A 22515-nucleotide genomic window follows, 5' to 3' on the forward strand; every position below is an offset into this window, starting at 1 on the left:
GAGTATATGTTACCATTGTGTCCTGTTAGATTGGGGATCTGTACAGGAAGTATCACTGAAGTTATCTTATGGACTTTTAGTAAAAATATTAGAGCTTACACATCCATGTAGACCTGGTCCCTTCCAACTAAGCTTTGTGGTGAGAAATACTGTAATGTTATGTCATTTTTAGCTGCCATGAATTTTAAGCAGTAGTTGCTTCCTGAGCCTTTATCATATGGCAAAGCTTAGTCATCTTAAGGTAGATTTGACACTTGAAAATTGCCAAAATACGTTTGGCAGCATGTCTGAAGAAGAGGGTAATCAAGGTAGGGAATGTTATCTTGATCAAGTTATTTGATACTGTCATGGAATAAGTTGTTTTATGAAAGCAAATTTTCTATATAATAAAAACTTGTCACTTTTAAATGTTTAATTTTATTTTAACCACTTAGTTGGAAATCTTTAATATGTTGTTTTCTTTTAAAACATAGTACATTTGAACATAATTCAGCTTTTAATGCTTTGGGGTTGATGTTGTAAACATTAAAGAAAAAATCATACGTATCATAGTGAAGCCCTCTGGGAAGACTGAGATGTTAGGGCTTTTTTCCCCTCATCCTGAAAACTCCTGACTGCTAGACTTTAAGAGTTTTTTGACTGCTTATAATTGCTTCACTGTCTCATTCCTTAATGATATACTTACTATTCATTTTTACATTGCTGTACCTATGTGGCCACTTAACATCACCTTCCATTGCCCCTTTGACTCTTTTTTTGTTTTGTTGTGGATTAGGACTACAGAGAACTAAAGTTATTAGAAATGTATGAAAAGTTTTAGTAGACTTAATTCAGTCTCAGTGCATTCATGTTAGTGGTTCTTGTGGCTCTGCATTAGATCACCCATAGGTCTATTCCAGTTATAAATATGCAGGCCCCATCCTCGGAGATTCTAATTTAGGGGATTTCCATTTATACTAAAAGAGTCCAGGGTGATTATGGTTTACTTTTTTTTTTTTTCTTTTTAAAGATCACCTAGTCTTTTTTTGTTGAATTTATTGTCCTGACTTTAATGTCATGTCCCTGCAGTACTTGGCGAGGTCAATTTTCACCCTCTTTTTATTGTTCTTTGCAAAACCTCACATAAAATAGTCTACCCTTCCACCATATTTAACACTATTGTAAGAAATGAAATTGCTTTCCTACTATTCTGGTTCATTCTCTTTTAACACTCTTTGCATACTAAAAAGGTTGCTCTCAGCTTTTCTTGTTTTCCAAACTTTATAATAACAACTATTTTTATAGTGCTCTTACACACACTAGTATGTGCCAGGCACTATTCTAAACACTTGATATCATTAACTCATTTAATACTCACAACTCTGAGTACTGTTTTTTTGTTTTGAATTTTATTTTATTTATTTTTTTATACAGCAGGTCCTTATTAGTCATGTTTTATACACATCAGTGTATACATGTCAATCCCAATCGCCCAATTCGTCTCCCCCACCCCCGCTGCTTTCCCCAATGGTGTTCATACGTTTGTTCTGTACTTCTGTGTCTCTATTTCTGCCCGGCAAACCGGTTCATCTGTACCATTTTTCTAGGTTCCACATATATGCATTAATATACAATATTTGTTTTTCTCTTTCTGACTTACTTCACTCTGTATGACAGTCTCGATCCATCCACGTCTCTACAAATGACCCAGTTTCGTTCCTTTTTATGGCTGAGTAATATTCCATTGTATATATGTACCACATCTTCTTTATCCATTTGTGTGTCGATGGGCATTTAGGTTGCTTCCATGACCTGGCTATTGTAAATAGTGCTGCAGTGAACATTGGGGTGCATGTGTCTTTTTGAATTATGGTTTTCTCAGGGTATATGCCCAGTACTGGGATTGCTGGGTCATATGGTAGTTCTATTTTTAGTTTTTTAAGGAACCTCCATACTGTCCTCCATAGTGACTGTATCAATTTACATTCCCACCAACAGTGCAAGAGGGTTCCCTTTTCTCCACACCCTCTCCAGCATTTGTTGTTTGTAGATTTTCTGATGATGCCCATTCTAACTGGTGTGATGTGATACCTCATTGTAGTTTTGATTTGCATTTTTCTAATTATTAGTGATGTTGAGCAGCTTTTCATGTGCTGCTTGGCCATCTGTATGTCTTCTTTGGAGAAATGCCTATTTAGGTCTTCTGCCCATTTTTGGATTGGGTTGTTTGTTTTTTTAATATTGAGCTGCATGAGCTGTTTATATATTTTGGAAATTAATCCTTTGTCTGTTGATTCATTTGCAAATATTTTCTCCCATTATGAGGAGTGTCTTTTCGTCTTGTTTGTAGTTTCCTTTGCTGTGCAAAAGCTTTTAAGTTTCATTTGTTTATTTTTATTTCCATTTCTCTAGGAGGTGGATCAAAAAAGATCTTGCTGTGATTTATGTCAAGGAGTGTTCTTCCTATGTTTTCCTCTAAGCATTTTATAGTGTCTGGCCTTACATTTAGGTCTCTAATCCATTTTGAGTTTATTTTTGTGTATGGTGTTAGGGAGTGTTCTAATTTCCTTCTTTTACATGTAGCTGTCCAGTTTTCCCAGCACCCCCTTTTTTTTTTTTTTTTTTTTTGGCTGCGTTGGGGCTTGAGAATCTCAAGTCTTAATAGTAAAAGTTTCTGGATAAATGAGGTATTACCATCCGACTTTGCTATTGACTTATGTGAAGTAGGTGATGACGTTTTCCACCACAGAAGGGTTTTATGAGGATTGTTGAGTTAACATTGATGAACTCTAAGAATCCTTTTCAGTAAAATATAACAATATTATCTTAATCCAGTATTATATATGCTTTATAGGTCTTTTCAAACTCTTTAGTAAATAGAATGAGGTAGAGCAGAGTGCTTTTTGATTACCTTATTCTGAAATGTATCTCCTTTTTCATTCTCTTAGCAAATAATTTGAGTGCCTGTTATGTGCCAGGATCTCTTATCAGGTACTGAAGAAAGGAACTGGGTTTTTTGTTATAACACTATAGGTGGTCTGAGTAGAAATTGATTTTTCAGAGTTATGCTGAACTCAGGAAGGAAGAGCCTATCCCACAAATCAAATAGATTATGAATTATATAGAGAATCCATTCCCAGCAATTTATTATACACCACTGGGTCCCAGAAAAGATTAGTGATTTTAGAATCAAAAAGATTCTAAATTGAGTGATTTAAAATGAGGAAAATTTAATTGAAAGAAGGAGAGAAATAGATATACTAGCTATTTGTCAAGCTTTCTCCTACATGTTAGCTTGATTGTGGAAGGAGTAGCCTTACGGTAAATAACTGATTGTAAGACTGGGGATGGAAATACGGAATAGTACTTAAGAGAAAAACGAAGAAGAAAATTAGTTTAAAAAAAAAGTATTAGTATTTTATTTATCTAATTTCTCCAGGGAATTTTGTATTCTGGGTAAATAATTTTTCCACAGAATCAAACCCTAATTTAAAAAAATATTTGTCTGTAAATCTTTCTTTTAAAAAATTCACATACTTCTTTGCCTGATATTTAGGAAATATGAGAGAAATAACCTTTTCTAAGGCTCAGGGTCATTCTGCTGAACATCAGTTATTGATATCATGTTATATGTACCATGCTTACGATATAGTGAATTTCATGTTCTAGCACTGGCAAAAGCTTGCCGTTTAGAAATGAAATTTGTTAATAAGTAAAATCAAATGCTGAGAGACAGTAAAAATCATGGAGAATGAAAGAAAGTGACAACGTGAGGTGGGATATTAACGATAAGTAGGATGGTCAAGATGTTTAGGTGGTTATTGCTTTGGGCTACTGTGTTATTTTGTTGTATGTCTTTGGGCTTGCACTCTTCCATTTCTAGTTGGATTTGGAGAGTAAAGTGAACTTTAGATCTCACTCCACACCCTCAGTTGCAGTAAAACAGCTCATAATAGGTGAGAATTTTAAACTGTCTCCTCCAAATTGTTTTTGGGGTTTTGGTGGTTTAGAAATTGATTTAAGAATGTATGATAAAACTTATAATCATTAGTTTAAAATATGCTTTAACAATTTCAGTAGTACATAGTATACATAGAATGGGGAAAATCACATCTGCCTTTTAAGAGAATAAAACTTTCTCACTGAGGGGTGTCAAGTTTCAGTTATTTGGTGGCAGTGACCCTTGAGGAGTCAAAAATCTCTAAATTGAATAGGCAGAGGTTAGTGCTTCCTTGGATGAAAATTGGTATATTATTTAACATAGGCATTGCTATGTATAGCTAGCTGGGAACAGATTTGGCTCAGAACAAAAAATATATCTGCTAATGGACCGTGAGGTTAAGAAAGCAGATTAATTGAGGAGTTCCATTTGGTATTGGAATATTCTACTGAAAAATTCTGTTTTAAACTTATGAAACAGTTAAGGAAAAAAATCAAGTATGCTGAGTATTGTTTAGACTATTACTAATTTCTTTACTCTTGATGAAGCCCGGCTGCTTGATCTTTATAACGTATCATATTTCTCCAAAAGCAGCAGTGACAGGAGTCAAGACAAATCATGTGGAGATATTATAGCAGGCACCTTAGGGTTTAAACTTGGAAATTTCAAGTTCTTCCGTTGTAATGGTGCTCATATGTTTAAGGGAAAAAGAAAAGCAAAAACATTTTATGGTACTAGTAGCAAGTAAGCCTGCCAATCTCAGGCAAATCCACTTACCTGGTAGATCACATTTTACTAAAAGATCTGGAAAGGATGTGAACAGGAAAAGAAACCAAGTCTATACCAAGGAAGATAATTTTACCTGTATTAATGAGCAATTTCTGTTCCACCAAGGAACTTTGTTCTTTACATAGCCATTTCACTATGGTACTACTTAGTGAATTTGCAGAAAGTTTTACGTAGAGTGGTAAGCTGTGAGGATGTTTGGTATGGGTAGTAGTAGGCAGCCATATCAACAGACATTTATAGAGTTTCACTATGATACCGTTTGGATACTGGGGTTATAGTGGTGAGTAAAACAGACAAGATCTGTCGGTTATATTTAAAACAGATTATAAATTGGAAGAGCCACTGGTGTTCTTCTGAGGCAAGATAATTTTCTTTTATATTGATACAAAGATGTGTGTTACCCCGGCCTAAGAAAAGAAAAAAATTAATATAAAATTAAATACAAAATGTCCAACAATTTGATTTTTGTGTCATTGAACTTATAAATATGCTAGGTTTTTCAGTCTGCTTATTCACAAGTCAGTGTTTGCTGTTTCATCCATAAAATCCACCTTGAATTAAGGCTTGAGTCCACAGTGAAAGGCAGCATTACCCCCAGTGCCAGAAAACAATGACCTAGAACTCCTTAACTCTTCATAAAAGGGCTTTGTATAGTCAAGGATTACATCCGTTTCACATTAAGTAACTTGGGCCGGATTTGTTCCTTACAGAGCCTTTCCTTGCAGTTGCTATGCCACAGAAAGCTATTGAGTTGCCATGTTTTTGGCACTTGGATCTTCTTATTTGTTATCAACATATGTGAAAAAATACCTGGTGCTATCTTGTTTTTATTCTGTTTTGTATAAAATGTTTAACATCTTTTTGTTACTTATTTTATGTTAGAAATATTTTGAATCATGTTTTAAAAGATTTTGTGGTTTTTTTGTTCATTTGTTTTACACATTGTTAGCTTGAATATTATTTTGTGACTTGGAGGGGTTGAAAAAATTTTAGACTGACTGACCAGAGATGAAACTTTCTGTTCTCACTGACTCTTCAGGAAGCTGTGACACCCACTTGAATTCTCCTGCCAAATGTTTCCCTCTGTGACTTTGGTACATAGACTTTGAAGCATTGTTGACCACATTGGCAGTTTGCCCAGAACCCACATGCTCTGTATAATTTGCATAATAAATACCGTTGATTTACATACAGTATAGGCTGAATTGTCTTCCTGAATTTAAAGTAAAAAATTTTTTTTTAAAAATTAAAGCCCTTTTTCCTTACTTACTCCCTCTTTCTAGGTTTTGGGAAGGGGGTCATAGCTGTGTATTTACAGGTCCTAATCAGTTTCCACAGGACTTTGTATTTTGTAAGATGTTTGCTAGATTTCTCTACCCTGTGTGGTACACAGTTTCTTGGCTCCCACTCTGTATGCCCCCACCTCCAGTACTGTTTCCCTCTCACTTGCCATATTCCTCCTGATCTTACCTCCTAGTTTTCTCTGCTTCTTATCTTCACATCATATTTTGTCATCTTTCTTCTCTCCTCAATAATGAAAAAAGGGATTATTTGTTATTTTCACTCTGCCATGTGTCTGGTGAGAAGAGGCAGTTTAAATGTTGCATGTTGGGCAAATGGTTGATAAACTGGAATACATGAAGCCCAAAGGTGAGCTTCTCTCTGGAACTGTCCAGACCTGGCCCAAGATATTCTCGACCACAGGAAGCACAGGCAGACAAGGTTGATGTCTTTTGTCACCTGTCTTCCTTCCCCATACCCACTCTCATTTATTAAGGAATACGCTTAACAATAGTTCAGTAGTCCTAGAATAACCTTAGAGGTCCTAAACTGAGCCAGACTCAAAATTCAGTTCTAGGATGACTTAAAAAGTTAGTTTTCTTTTTTTCTTCTTTAAGAAGAAAGAAAAAGGAGAACGTAGTAAGTGTTTGTATGGTTCAGAAAAATGTTTTAAGTGTGTACAGTGTAAAACCTCCCTCCTGCCATACCTCCTATATGCCAAGTTCCCCAGCCATGACAACCAAGGTTATATACATTTTATGTATATCCTTCTCAAATAGTTTTTATGCATATGCAAACAAATATATATTGCTATATGTACTATCTTGTATACAAAATTAGCAAAATTATATACTAGATTCTGGACCTTGCTTTTTTTCTTAAGAATAAATCCTCAAGCTCTTTCTATGTAAGTATATAGAGAGCTTTCTCGTTTTGTTTTACAGCCACATGATATTAAATTGTATTCATTTTCCATGATTTATTTAACCAGTGCTATTTGATTGATATTTACGCCATGTCTAAAACATAAGACTTTTGTCCTGCATATGTGATATTTTTAAATTGAAAATAAAGCTATACTCACCCTAGCAGAGAACACTTAGGGACTCTACTAGACATCAGGTTTGGAGAGGAGGGGGCAGAGTGCTGAGATCTTACCTAACCAGCTTCCAAGGTTTTATTAGTGATTTTTACCCATACTGAGTCACATTGTACTTTCTTAAAATTAATGGTAACATTATTCTAATAGCCCTCTCAAGATTTTTAGGAAAAAATATTTCATAATTTCTGGTGACCATTGTTTGCATTAAAAGGCATTATCTGTTTTATAAATTAGTATTACGTTTTAAAAATTTCTTTCTTTTGTTTCGCCTTTTTTTTTTTAAAACCAGATCCTTACAATAAATGAGGATGGATCACTTGGTTTGAAAACCCCTAAATCTCACGTTTGTGAGCACTGCAATGCTGCCTTTAGAACGAACTATCACTTACAGAGACATGTCTTCATTCATACAGGTATTTCTTGAATTAAAGTGGGCTTATGGCCATTAAAATTATTATCTTTGCTATTTTCATCTTCTTGTAAATGTCATTCATTTCTAAGGCTTTAGGTAACCTGGCATTTCAAATCAGAGACTTCATAGGCCAGGATGTAAGAAGGAAAGCAGGAAAAACTTTAAATGAGAAAACAATTAGCATAGATGTGCAAAATTAGTCTTAACTGAATATTTATCTGGCTTAATGTGTTCTTTTTAGCTAGAGAAACAGTTAAAGAATGAACTATTAAAAGCCTGTCAGCATTTATTTTTCTATGTAAGATGTCCAGATGGAGTTTGAAATATGAATTTGGGAATCAAATATAAAAAAATAACATGAAGTTGTGGAGATCAGAACTAAAGACCTGATCACAGATCTTTGGGGAAAGATTACTAGACATGTACGTTGAGTTAAGGGGTGGGTAGGGAGACAGAGTAATAAGGTAGATTTGATGAACTGATAAAATACAGTGTTCCAGAAGCCCAAAGAGAATTCCAAGGAGGGTAGGATCAATCATAGCACAACCTTCTGAGAGGATAGAGAGAGACCTGAGAGCTGAGAACAAACCGTTAGAATAAATAGCAGGGAGATCATGAGTAAGCTTTTCAGAAATCAGAGTATAAGGGTTAAAGGACAAGTGGGTGGTGAAGAATTTGAGACATAGGGTAGACTACTGAAAGGAAAGGCTCCAACAGAGAGGGAACGTTTGAAGAGACAGGATTAGTTTTTTTTTAAGGGGATGTTTAGAAAGTTCTGAAGGTTCTGGAGAAAATAAGTGAAAGGGCATAAAGTGGTGGTTAGCCAGGGAGAACAAGGTGGGTGGATCTTCCTCCAGATAAAAAGAAGAGATGTTTAAGACACACTTGGTAACCTGTAGAGTCCTTTCTAGCCTTGTGATTTTTAAATTCTATTTTAAATTGCTTTATTTATTTACTTCTTTTTCCCTTGAAAGATTTAATCTCATTTTTGTGAGGTTGTGAGAATGTGAATTTTTAAATCTTGGGGAGGAAATTGAGAGGATATAAAATTCTGTTAATGAATAGTATAAAAACTTTGTGTGGATAATTTGGAATTTCCAGAACTTGGGCTTCTAAGATTTCTCTTTCTTCAAAAATAGTAACTATAAACTGTGTTTTATCCAGTAACTAATTTGTGGATGTGAAATTATTTTAAGGTGAAAAACCATTTCAATGTAGTCAATGTGACATGCGTTTCATACAGAAGTACCTGCTACAGAGACATGAGAAGATTCATACTGGTGAGTGTTGCCTCCCTTACTAGGGTCATTAAAATTACCATGTCAAATATAGAGAAGAATTTTTAATAAGGAGCAACAACTTGTTGCAACTTTTGTCAGTTTTGTTTCTTAAGAGTATTTATCACAGCTTATCTTTTTTTCTTCCTTCAGTAAATCAGTGTTAACTGTAGGACTTGGCTTAATATCTGAGCCTAATAAATTACTTTGAAATAGAGTTTCATAATAGCTTAAAATATGTTTAAAGTGACAAATGGAAAGAAGTTTTTGTGAAATAGCTGTTTCCTTAGATGTTTAACAAGTTTAGAGTAGGTAACAATATCATTTGCAGTAATTAGCCAGGGGGATGAAGCAAAGTGCCTGAGTCCTAAAATAGCAATACCACGTTTTTCCCCCTTACAGTTTCATGTATATAGCTTACTATATCAAGAGAGTTATAATCTTATAAATTGTAAACTTCCAGTTTTTCAGTCAAGTTGTTAAAGATTTAGAAACAAATATTTTGGAAGATCACTCTAAAGGAACCCATACCTTTAAAAGTTGAGCCTCATTTTAGAGCAAACATTTAGTTGCATTTATTCTTTTTTTTTTTTTTTTTGACGAACGTAAAACCAAGTTTTATATGTAACCTTGATTTAGTAAACTGTCAACTTTTGACATCTCTAAGCATGATGAAAAGTGTTTCTTTAGAATTTATTTCCAGTATTTTGCCTTTTTGTGATGGAATAAAAGAGTTGGTAAATTTGTATAACTTTGGTTCTTATATTTAAATAGAATTGAAAATGATGGTGATAATATATGAATATTGAAAATATTAAGATTCTTCATATATCTCTATATTAAGTAGTCAAGCAAGTACCTGCCCAGTGTTGTTATTTAGATGTGTTCTCATGGTACCTGCAGTACCTGTGAAAGGGGATCTTTGGGCAGTTTGTCATATAGAGGAAGCAAGCTTTTCTGCCTAATAAACTTTCCTTAACTTTATTGGCCCCTAACAAACATGAACATGGCTAGTCTCCTAAATAAAACTTCAGCTGTGCAGCACATCTGTATGCTTTGATGTTCTACTTTTCAAAGATCATTATGCACACCACCCATTTCAGTTTCTTAAGTAAACATTTTTCACCATTTCTAGACGGGAGTATACAAGGCACTTGGGAGGAAGAACAACGGTATTGATTTTTTTTTTTTTTTAAGTCCTGTTATTTTTTTTCTAATATTCTATTTTTTTTTTTTGGCTGCGTTGGGTCTTAGCTGTGGCATGTGCGATCTTCGTTGAGGCATGTGAGCTCTTTGTTTTGGCACACGGGCTTCTTCCTAGTTGTGGCATGAGCGCTTAGTTGCTCCGTGGCACGTGGGATCTCAGTTCCCTGATCAGGGATCAAACCCGCGTCCCCTGCATTGGAAGGTGGATTCTTTACCACTGGACCACCAGGGAGGTCCCAACTTTATTGATTTTTTTTGTGACTTATAGGTAAATTTAAAGTTTATACAATAATAAAACCCAATCAGATAATGATAAATGAAAACAGTTAAAGGTTTTGTATGTTTTTAATACCTATTAGGTTTTGATGATTTAATCACTCATTCAACAAATTTTACTGAGCTGGCAGTATTTTTCATGTACCAGAAATAGGTAATAAAAGGCAGTTTCCTTGGAGTTTACCTTTTTAAAAAAAATTTTTATTGGAGTATAGTTGATGTACAACGTTGTGTTAGTTTCAGGTGTACAACAAAGTGAATCAGTTATACATATACATATATCCACTCTTTTTTTAGATTCTTTTCCATATAGGCCATTACAGAGTACTGAGTAGAGTTCCCTGTGCTATACAGTAGGTGTTTATTAGTTATCTATTTTATATATAGTAGTGTGTTTATGTCAATCCCAGTCTCCCAACTTATCCACCGCGCCCCCACCAAATCCCTGGTAACCGTTTGTTTTCTACATCTGTGACTCTACTTCTGTTTTGTAAATAAGTTCATTTGTACCCCTTTTTTTAGATTGCACATATAAGCAATATCATGATATTTGTCTTTCTGTGTCTGACTTACTTCACTTAGTATGACAGTCTCTAGGTCCATCCATGTTGCTGCAAATGGCATTATTTTGTTCTTTTTTATGGCTGAGTAATATTCCATTGTATGTATGTACCACATCTTTATCCATTCTTCTGTTGATGGACATTTAGGTTACTTCCATGTCCTGGCTATTGTAAATAGTGCTGCAGTGAACATTGGGGTGCATGTATCTTTTCGAACTATGATTTTTCTCTGGGTATACACCTAGTAGTGGAATTGCTGGGTCTTATGGTAGTTCTATTTTCTTTTTCTTTTTTTTTTTTTTAACATTTTTATTGGAGTATAATTGCTTTACAATGGTGTGTTAGTTTCTGCTTTATAACAAAGTGAACCAGCTATACATATACATATATCCCCATATCCCTTCCCTCTTGCATCTTCCTCCCACCCTCCCTATCCCACCCCTCTAGGTGGTCACAAAGCACCGAGCTGATCTCCCTGTGCTATGTGGCTGCTTCCCACTAGGTATCTATTTTACGTTTGGTAGTGTATATATATGTCCATGCCACTCTCTCACTTTGTCACAGCTTACCCTTCCCCCTCCCCATATCCTCAAGTCCATTCTCTAGTAGGTCTGTGTCTTTATTCCCATCTTGCCCCTAGGTTCTTCATGTCCTTTTTTTTTTTTCCCCTTAAATTCCATATATATGTGTTAGCATATGGTATTTGTTTTTCTCTTTGACTTACTTCACTCTGTATGACAGACTCTAGGTCCACCCACCTCACTACAAATAACTCCATTTCGTTTCTTTTTACAGCTGAGTAATATTCCATTGTATATATGTGCCACATCTTCTTTATCCATTCATCTGTTGATGGGCACTTAGGTTGCTTCCATGTCCTGGCTACTGTAAATAGAGCTGCAATGAACATTTTGGTACATGACTCTTTTTGAATTATGGTTTTTTCAGGGTATATGCCCAGTAGTAGGATTGCTGGGTTGTATGGTAGTTCTATTTTTAGTTTTATAAGGAACCTCCATACTGTTCTCTATAGTGGCTGTATCAATTCACATTCCCACCAACAGTGCAAGAGGGTTCCCTTTTCTCCACACCCTCTCCAGCATCCATTGTTTGTAGATTTTTTGATGATGGCCATTCTGACCGGTGTGAGATGAAATCTCATTGTAGTTTTGATTTGCATTTCTCTAGTGATTAATGATGTTGAGCATTCTTTCATGTGTTTGTTGGCATTCTGTATATCTTCTTTGGATAAATGTCTGTTTAGGTCTTCTGCCCATTTTTGGATTGCGTTGTTTGTTTTTTTGATATTGAGCTGCATGAGCTGCTTATAAATTTTGGAGATTAATTCTTTGTCAGTTGCTTCATTTGCAAATATTTTCTCCATTCTGAGGGTTGTCTTTTGGTCTTGTTTATGGTTTCCTTTGCTATGCCAAAGCTTTTAAGTTTCATTAGGTCCCATTTGTTTATTTTTTTTATTTCCATTTCTCTAGGAGATGGGTCAAAAAGGATCTTGCTGTGATTTAGTCATAGGGTGTTCTGCCTATGTTTTCCTCCAAGAGTTTGATAGTGTCTGGCCTTACATTTAGGTCTTTAATCCATTTTGAGTTTTTTTGTTTGTTTTTTTTTTTGCGGTACGTGGGCCTCTCAATGCTGTGGCCTCTCCCGTTGCGGAGCACACGCTCCAGACGCACAGGCTCAACAGCCACGACTCACGGGCCCAGCTGCTCCGCGGCATGTGGGATCTTCCCAGACCGGGGCACGATCCCGTGTCTCTTGCATCGGCAGGCAGACTCTCAACCACTGTGCCACCAGGGAAGCCCTTAAGTTTATTTTTGTGTATGGTGTTAGGGAGTGTTCTAATTTCATACTTTTACATGTACCTGTCCAGTTTTCCAAGCACCACTTATTAAAGAGGCTGTCTTTTCTCCAGTGTATATTCTTGCCTTCTTTATCAAAGATAAGGTGACCATATGTGTGTGGGTTTATCTCTGGGCTTTCTATCTTGTTCCATTGATCTATATTTCTGTTTTTATGGCAGTACCATACTGTGTTGATTACTGTAGCTTTGTAGTATAGTCTGAAGTCAGGGAGTCTGATTCCTCCAGCTCCGTTTTTTTCCCTCAAGACTGCTTTGGCTATTCGGGGTCTTTTGTGTCTCCATACAAATTTTAAGATTTTTTGTTCTAGTTCTGTGAAAAATGCCAGTGGTAGTTTGATAGGGATTGCATTGAATCTGTAGATTGCTTTGGGTAGTAGAGTCATTTTTACAATGTTGATTCTTCCAATCCAAGAACATGGTGTATGTGAGGGAGCAACACTCCCAAACTCATCCTACGAGGCCACCATCACCCTGATATTTTCAGCTTTTTAAGGAACCTCCATACTGTTCTCCGTAGTGGCTACACCAATTTACATTCCCACCAACAGTATAGGAGGGTTCCCTTTTCTCCACACCCTCGCCAGCATTTATTGTTTGTAGATTTTTGACGACGACCATTCCAACTGGTGTGAGGTGGTACCTCATTGTAGTTTTGATTTGCATTTCTCTAATAATTAGTGATGTTGGAATTTACATTCTAATGGGAGAGATACACATATAAACAAGCCGAGTGTAGTAAGTGTTGTAGAGTTTTATACAAAATGCTCTTGTGCCCTGAAGAAGAGCCAGATATGCAGTCTTTTGAAGACTACATAGTGAAGGCAACAGAGAAAAACTGTGGGAGGCTCAGTTGAGGGGGGTGGGGAGAGAGAGAAAGAATGTGTGTCTGAGTCTGAAAAAAGATTTTCAGAACAATACTTGACTTATTGCGCTCTGCTGTTTTCTTTTCAGTTCTAGTAGTAAATTCTTTTTTACAGTGCTGGTCACAATTTTGTAATATTAGTCTGGAAAAATAATTATGCTAAGCCATGGGGTATCTTGGATTTCAGCAGGTTATATTGGGTAGTTAATGTTTATTGAGAATTTACTAAGACTGGATATTGTGCTAAATGTTTTGTTAAATGTCTTATTCAGTCCTCATTAACCTTGAAAGGGAGGCGCTATTACTATCCCCATTTTTTAGTTGAAGAAGTAGGATGCACACAGAAGTTAAGAAACTTACCGAAATTTATATAATCTAGTATATGGTGGAGCCAAGATTCCAGCTCAAATCTCTGCGACTCCAGACCACACAATGTGAAATCACTAACTATGAAGAATGGGACTAGAAGCAGAACGATATCATTTGCCTTTTTGAGTTTTTCTTGCTCTACCAGTAAGCCAGTTACGGCTTAGCCTTCCTTGTGGGTTTAGTAACATCTAAAAGGGGTGGAAGCCATACTGTCTTGATTACTGAAGCTTTGTAGTATAGTCTGAAGTCAGGGAGTCTCATTCCTCTAGCTCCATTTTTTTCTCTCAAGGTTGCTTTGCCTATTCGGGGTCTTTCGTGTCTCCATACAAATTTTAAGCCTTTTTATTCTAGTTCTGTAAAAAATGCCATTGGTAATTTGATAGAGATTGCATTGAACCTGTAGATTGCTTTGGGTAGTATAGTCATTTTCACAATATTGATTCTTCCAATCCAAGAACATGGTATATCTCTCCATCTGTTGATATCACCTTTAATTGTTCTTTGTTTTGTTGATTGTTCTTTCATCAGTGTCTTATAGTTTTCTGCAAACAGGTCTTTTGTCTCCCTAGGTAGGTATATTCCTAGGTATTTTCTTCTTCTTGTTGCAGTGGTAAATGGGAGTGTTTCCTTAATTTCTCTTTCAGATTTTTCATCATTAGTGTATAGGAATGCAGGAGATTTCTGTGCATTAATTTTGTACCCTGCAACTTTACCAAATTCATTGATTAGCTCTAGTAGTCTTCTGGTGGCATCTTTAGGATTCTCTATGTATACTATCATTTCATCTGCAAACAGTGACAGTTTTTCTTCTTCTTTTCCAGTTTGTGTTCCTTTTATTTCTTTTTCTTCTCTGATTGGCATGGCTAGGACTTCCAAAACTTTGTTGAATAAGAGTGGTGAGAGTGGCCATCCTTGTCTTTTTCCTGATCTTAGAGGAAATGCTTTCAGTTTTTCACCATTGAGAATGATGTTTGCTGTGGGTTTGTCATCTATGGCCTTTATTATGTTGAGGTAGGTTCCCTCCATGCCCACTTTCTGGAGAATTTTTATCAAAATGGGTGTTGAATTTTGTAAAAAGCTTTTTCTGCATCTGTTGAGATGATCATATGGTTTTTATTCTTCAGTTTGTTAATATGGTGTATCACATTGATTGATTTGCATATATTGAAGAATCTTTGCATGCCTGGGATAAATCCCACTTGATCATGGTGTATGATCCTTTTAATGTGTTGTTGGATTCTGTTTGCTAGTATTTTGTTGAGGATTTTTGCATCTATATTCATCAGTGATATTGGTCTGTAATTTTCTTTCTTTGTAGTATCTTTGTTTGTATCAGGGTGATGGTGGCCTCATAGAATGAGTTTGGGAGTGTTCCTTCCTCTGCAATTTTTTGGAAGAGTTTGAGAAGGGTGGGTGTTAGCTCTTCTCTAAATGTTTGATAGAATTCACCTGTGAAGCCATCTGGTTCTGGACTTTTGTTTGTTGGAAGCTTTTTAATCACAATTTCAGTATCATTACTTGTGATTGGTCTGTTCATATTCTCTATTTCTTCCTGGTTCAGTCTTGGAAGGTTATACCTTTCTCAGAATTTGTCCATTTCTTCCAGGTTGTCCATTTTATTGGCATAGAGTTGCTTGTAGTAGTCTCTTAAGATGCTTTGTATTTCTGTGGTGTCTGTTGTAACTGCTCCTTTTTCATTTCTAATTTTATTGATATGAGTCCTCTCCCTCTTTTTCTTGATGAGTCTGGCTAATGGTTTATCAATTTTGTTTATCTTCTCAAAGAACCAGCTTTTAGTTTTATTGATCTTTGCTATTGTTTTCTTTGTTTCTGTTTCATTTATTTCTGCTCTGATCTTTATGATTTCTTGCCTTCTTCTAACTTTGGGTTTTGTTTGTTCTTCTTGCTCTAGTTCCTTTAGGTGTAAGGTTAGATTGTTTATTTGAGGTTTTCTTGTTTCTTGAGATAGGCTGGTTTTGCTATAAACTTCCCTCTTAGAACTTCCTTTGCCGCATCCCGTAGGTTTTGGATCGTTGTGTTTTCATTGTCATTTGTCTCTAGGTTTTTTTTTTTTTGCGGTATGCGGGCCTCTCACTGTTGTGGCCTCTCCCGTTGCGGAGCACAGGCTCCGGACTCGCAGGCTCAGTGGCCATGGCTCACGGGCCTAGCCGCTCCGCGGCATGTGGGATCTTCCCAGACCAGGGCACAAACCCGTGTCCCCTGCATTAGCAGGCGGACTCTAAACCACTGCGCCACCAGGGAAGCCCCTGTCTCTTGGTATTTTTTGATTTCCTCTTTGATTTCTTCAGTGATCACTTGGTTATTTAGTATTGTTTAGCCTTCATGTGTTTGTGTATTTTACGTTGTTTTCCCTGTAATTGATTTCTAATTTCATAGCATTGTGGTCAGAAAAGATGCTTGATATGATTTCAGTTTTCTTAAATGTACTGAGGCTTGATTTGTGCCCCAAGATGTGATCTATCCTGGAGAATGTTCCGTGCACACTTGAGAAGAAAGTGTAATCTGCTGTTTTGGGATGGAATGTCCTATAAATATCAATTAAATCTATGTGGTCTATTGTGTCATTTAAAGCTTGTGTTTCCTTATTAATTTTCTGTTTGGAGGATCTGTCCATTGGTGTAAGTGAGATGTTGAAGTCCCCCACTATTATTGTGTCACTGTCGATTTCCTCTTTTAGAGCTGTTAGTCGTTGCCTTATGTATTGAGGTGCTTCTATGTTGGGTGCATATATATTTATAATTGTTATATCTTCTTCTTGAATTGATCCCTTGATCATTACATAGTGTCCTTCCTTTTCTCTTGTAACATTCTTTATTTTAAAGTCTCTTTTATCTCGTATGAGTATTTCTACTTCAGCTTTCTTTGGATTTCCATTTGCATGGAATATCTTTTTCCATCCCCTCACTTTCAGTCTGTATGTGTCCCTAGGTCTGAAGTGGGTCCATTGTAGACAGCATATTCTATCCATTCAGCAAGCCTGTGTCTTTTGGTTAGAGCATTTAATCCATTCACGTTTAAGGTAATAGTATGTTTGTTCCTATGACCATTTTCTTAATCGTTTTGGATTTGTTTTTGTAGGTCATTTTCTTCTCTTGTGTTTCCCACTTAGAGAAGTTCCTTTAGCATTTGTTGTAGAGCTGATTTGGTGGTGCTGAATTCTCTCAGCTTTTGCTTGTCTGTAAAGCTTTTGATTTCTCCTTGGAATCTGAATGAGATCCTTGCTGGGTACAGTAATCTTGGTTGAAGGTTCTTCCCTTTCATCACTTTAAGTATATCATGCCACTCCCTTCTGGCTTGTAGAGTTTCTGCTGAAAAATCAGCTGTTAACCTTATGGGACTTCCCTTGTATGTTATTTGTTATTTTTCCCTTGCTGCTTTCAGTAGTTTTTCTTTGTCTTTAATTATTGCCAGTTTGATTACTATGTGTCTCGGCGTGTTTCTCCTTGGGTTTATCCTGTATGGGACTCTCTGTGCTTCCTGGAGTTGGTTGGCTCTTTCCTTTCCCATGTTAGGGACGTTTTCAACTATAATCTCTTCAAATATTTTCTCGGGTCCTTTCTCTCTCTCTTCTCCTTCTGGGAACCCTATAATGCGAATGTTGTTGCGTTTAATGTTGTCCCAGAGGTCTCTTAGGCTGTCTTCATTTCTTTTCATTCTTTTTTCTCTTTTCTGTTCCACAGCAGTGAGTTCCACCATTCTGTCTTGCAGGTCACTTATCCGTTCTTCTGCCTCAGTTATTCTGCTATTGATTCCTTCTAGTGTATTTTTCATTTCAGTTATTGTATTGTTCATCTCTGTTTGTTCTTTAATTCTTCTAGGTCTTTGTTAAACATTTCTTGCACCTTCTCGATCTTTGCCTCCATTCTTTTTCCAAGGTCCTGGATCATCTTCACTATCATTATTCTGAATTATTTTTCTGGACGAATGCCTATCTCCATTTCATTTAGTTGTTTTTCTGGGGCTTTATGTTGTTCCTTCCTCTGGTACTTAGCCCTCTACCTTTTCATCTTGTCTTTCTGTGAATGTGGTTTTTGATCCCTATCCATTTTTAAATTGTCAAATAAGTAGTAAGTCACCTATCAACTGAACCTCAAAGGTTGTTTGGTGAGAAGAACTACCAGTTCTTACAGGCTTTGTTTTCCTTATAGCCTCCCTCATCCTTTTGGGTCTCATTATACTGTCACCTCCAGTCTCCCAGCCCCCAAACCTATTGTCTTTTCCATTTGCAACGTGGTTAAAAATCATTACTTGCTTGGCTGCTCTTGTTACCAGTAAAGAAATCTTCTGTGGCTTTTAAAAACCAGGAACCTAGCTTGATTTTGTTTTCAAATCAAAAAATTTTTAACTCAGCCTGGACAGGTTATTATTTAATTGTTTGGGCCAGCCTATGAAATACCATTTTAGGGGAGAGTACCAAGGCTGATCCCTGAACTTCTGGTTAAAGCTTTGTTCCTTTAGCCTAAGGCACTGAAACTGTCAAAATGCAGATATCCTTGGGACTGCTATTTTTGGCAATTATGGGAGATTTATATCTTTTGTGAATGTATTACATCCTTTACTTAGAGTATGTTTTGGGGATATGGGAGAGAAGGTGAGGACTTGAAGCCAGGGTTGAAGATAATCCTAATTGATCATTTTGGTTTGGGTCAGAATTACTGGTAAGGTATACAGCCAAGGTTGAACATTTGTCACTGGCAGATTTACTATGTGGTCAGATACCTTTATCTAAGGTGTCTTTTCTTAGCATTTTTTAATACATATGTAAAATAAATGTTAGAATGACATATCTCCAGTTGCATGTTCTTTTCTAGTCATTTTGTTACCACTTTAAGGAAATGCCATCTTATTGCCATGGGTAGGGTGTTTTGGTTTGAGGAGTAAAGAACTTAAGTACAGTTTTCAGTATTTTAATTTTATATTAATTTTCTGAATTCTTTTAAATAGTAAGCCACAGAATACTTATTCTAATATTGTGACTGTTATAGCAAATTATGGCTGTTTTTTTATAGTTATAGCACTTTTCATAATCTATTTTTTATTTCATTAGTAAAATGTTACAAAATTATTTCCATATATAGGTAAGTTTTTATAAAATGATTTTTCTCCCAAATAAAAGGGATTTTGAAAAAAAAGCAAGTCATTCAGAATTATACATATTCCTTAGGTTTCTTTTCCCACAATGTTCTTTTTTAAGGCTTTAGTTCTTGAATATACACAATTCTATAGATACAGATGTAGCAAGAAACAATTTAAAAATCTGTCTTCTAAAAATCTGTCTTCTAAGTTAGCATTCTTCACGCCTGAAAACATGCATTGATCTTCTTTTCCTCTTGACTATGACTTTTATTCACAACCATGTTAAATAGCTGAATAACACCATTATTATTTTCTTTTTAAACCAGTTGGGCTAGTGAGGTGGAGTCCGAGAGAATGTTGATTCACCCCTGACTAGGTTTGTTCAGCACTTTGTATTTCCTTCAGTATGGTTCAGTTATTGTCAAAAATTAGTTTACCTCTCATTACTTTGAAGCCCTAACTTAGAGTTTATTAGCCATAATGGAGAAGTCTTATTAAAAGAAAATGTTACAGACCTAGTTAAACTCTCTTTGTGGAGATGAAGGAACTGTTGGGCTACTGCAGTATGAGCTCCTTGCGTTCTGATTGCTGAAGCCAGACAGCACTGGCGTGGGCAGAGCTTGCCAAGAAAGATTAAGCAGGGAAGTTCAGATTGCTGTGACTGACATTCTCCAGTTTAACAAAACTTTCAGAAGCCAGATTTTTTTTTTCTTTGCAAAACTGTTAGTAATTCACATTAAAAGATATAACATAAAACACGTATAAAAAGTTTGACTATTTAACAAAACATCCCAGAGAAGATATAAAAGAAATCATACACATATATACATACATACCTACATATAAAACTATACTGTAACTTTAAAAAAATATTTTGTTTTGGGGGATAAGAGAAGTCATCCAGAAAACTCCATTTAAACGTTATACTTTAGAACTGAAATATAAAGAATCAGAGTCTTTAAAATGAAAATTGCATAGTTTTCAATTAATTGTAGGTGTTTTGTGTGTGTGAGTATCCCTCCCCCTCAAATCCATATACAGTGTTGTTAGTTTATAGTGTCTATAGTTAAAAGAAGAATGTTTACCATTTGTTTTGACAAGTTTCTAGTTTAACAAATTGGGAATCTCTTGAAGTGGTCTCATTCTTGTTTAGGTATAATTATTGAATGGATCAACATGTGAATCACGCGACTCACAGTTTGACAAACTATACAAGTAGTACAGACAACCTGTGCTTTAGGGGTTCAGATAAAATAGACAAGTGAGGAGTCAGATTGGTGGCCCTGTGAGTTAGATTTAGTTCATATGTTACATGGGAGTCAAGTGTCATCACAGGAACTATCGAGCAGAAGCATGATGGAAGCCAGGACCAGGAAAAAAATCTGGGGTGTACTGAAGTTGGGAATCTTTGGGGAAGGATAGGTAGACAGATACACATATAGTTCAGAAACACACAGAGCAGCAAGTTAAAAATCAGGCAGACATGAAGCCATTAAGATCATTGCAGTGCTGGATACCAGGAGAAGCAGTGTGTCAGATTTGCTCGTTTAAAAGCACCAGGAAGAGGAAGGTACTTCAGGATAGTTAAAAAGCTAGAAATTCCTAGAAGTCATCATTATTATAAACCTAATAATACTGTCAGATAGATTTATTGAGTACCTGTTCTCTGCCAAGCACTGTATTAAACACAGTACTTAAATTATCTCACTTTATCATCAGCAGTTCTGTGAAGACGGTACTATTACTCCTTTTTTTAAACAGATAAGGAAACTGAGGGTCAAAATGATTAAGTAATCGGCCTCAATATACACACCTAGTTTATGACATAATTTAGGTCTTCAAAGTTCATGCCCTTAACCACTATGCTATTGAAAGAGTAGATCGGGCACCAGGAACATTTTTAGTTGACAGAAAATTTGGTTTTAAACATGGAGGTTTTTATTTTGTTCAGGTAAGAGCAGAGCCACTCCTGAACCTAGACTTATGGCTTGCAGGCAGTTGGGTATGTCGGAATGAGATGAAGTCTATGGATGGAGGAGTAAGAGGAAATTCCACCTGATGTGGAATGAACAAAGGCAAGATGAACAACATGTAGATGACCATTCTGAGTAGAGCAGAAAGGGGTGGGTAGAGTGGGAATGAGGAGATAAGAGTAGAAAGCTTGATTTTAGAATGATATTGTCAAACCTTGATGCCGAATGAGGAGGTGTCAAATTTATCTTGTAAGCATTATTTAAAAACTGCATTTTAACTGCCATGTTGGAGGAATATTATTGTTTTGTGAAGAAAACTAGAAATTTGGCAAATGTGTTACTTTTTTGTTAACTATGTATAAGTAGTAAGAAAAATTATAGTTTATACACATAATTGCACATTTATTAATCAAGTTTACTTTCAGGTATTAAAAAATCTTTTAAACAAATAAAACAACATTGTTAAGCTTCATGGAATATATTATTACTTCATTTTCACCAAGTTTATCAGAAATAGGCAAAACTTGGAAACCACTGAATATTACAGTGAAACAAAGAAAATAAAGATTTCTGGACTTCAGAGCCTCTTCTTTGAGCAGTATAGGATGAACTAATTTTCAGAAAAAGAACTGAAAAGGGACTCCCAAAATTTAATTTCACACATAGAACTTTCTCATTTTTTAAATGTTACTTCTGACAGCAGTTTCTCATTTTTGATGTTTTGGTTTTTCTTTTTTTAACCGTTTTCAATTACTTTAGAAAATATGGTTAGTCTAGAATGACGTAAGTTTCTCTACTCTTTGCCTTGTTAGTTTGCCTTCCCTTAATGTGGCTTTTTCCCTGCTTCCTCCCCACCCCCCAAATTATTTTACATTCTGCAGAAGATGAAACTTTAAGATAGTTGAGTCTAGATCTGATGTTTTGTTTTACAAATCCTTTGGCACCATATTCTTTTGGAAAAATACTCAATTACTTCCTTGAAGTCATTCCTTGAAGTCATACACCTTCAGGATTCTCCAATATTGAAGCTGGCTTTTCGACAACAACTACTACTTACTATTCCAGAGCCTAGTTGAGTGAATGACCAACATTCTTGCCTTTCAGATCTTGAATTCATTAAGTTTCAGATGTCTGGAGTGGCTGACAACACAGTTTTAAAATTTGTTGATAAAGTTTTTCATTTCACTGACTGACTTTGAATGATACTTTAGGCTCAGAATTCATATATTTTATTTGGGCCTTTGGTGGAAGAGTGGCTGACAAAATGTACCGTCTGAGTTGGACTCAGGCATGGTGAAGAAATTGGATTTAAAATATTTAGGGCAACCTAAATCTACTTTTCAAGGTCATTCATTTTAATTTTTCTGGATACTTTTAAGATCTTTAGATGTTGTTATCTCTGAAGAGTTTGTTTTAAAAAAAATGCCTGAAGTGTCATCATCATTTTCAACCCCAATTTGAATTTGTTGAAAGCATCTTGACATTCTTTGAAAGCAGCCACAATAATAAT

At 35.8% G+C, this 22515-nt stretch overlaps 1 protein-coding gene across 2 annotated transcripts in view; it reads left to right on the forward strand.

Annotated features, from left to right (window-relative positions):
* The window catches only part of ZNF148 (zinc finger protein 148), an 89784-nt gene that overhangs the window by 38944 nt on the left and 28325 nt on the right, over nt 1–22515 (forward strand). For both annotated transcript variants that reach the window (XM_065876348.1, XM_065876350.1), the window contains 2 exons: nt 7381–7504; nt 8700–8783. In XM_065876348.1, coding sequence (XP_065732420.1) covers nt 7381–7504; nt 8700–8783 — 208 coding nt within the window. The remainder of the gene's footprint in view (nt 1–7380; nt 7505–8699; nt 8784–22515) is intronic.

This window comes from Phocoena phocoena, chromosome 4, assembly GCF_963924675.1.
Source record: "Phocoena phocoena chromosome 4, mPhoPho1.1, whole genome shotgun sequence".
Lineage (NCBI taxonomy): Eukaryota > Metazoa > Chordata > Mammalia > Artiodactyla > Phocoenidae > Phocoena > Phocoena phocoena.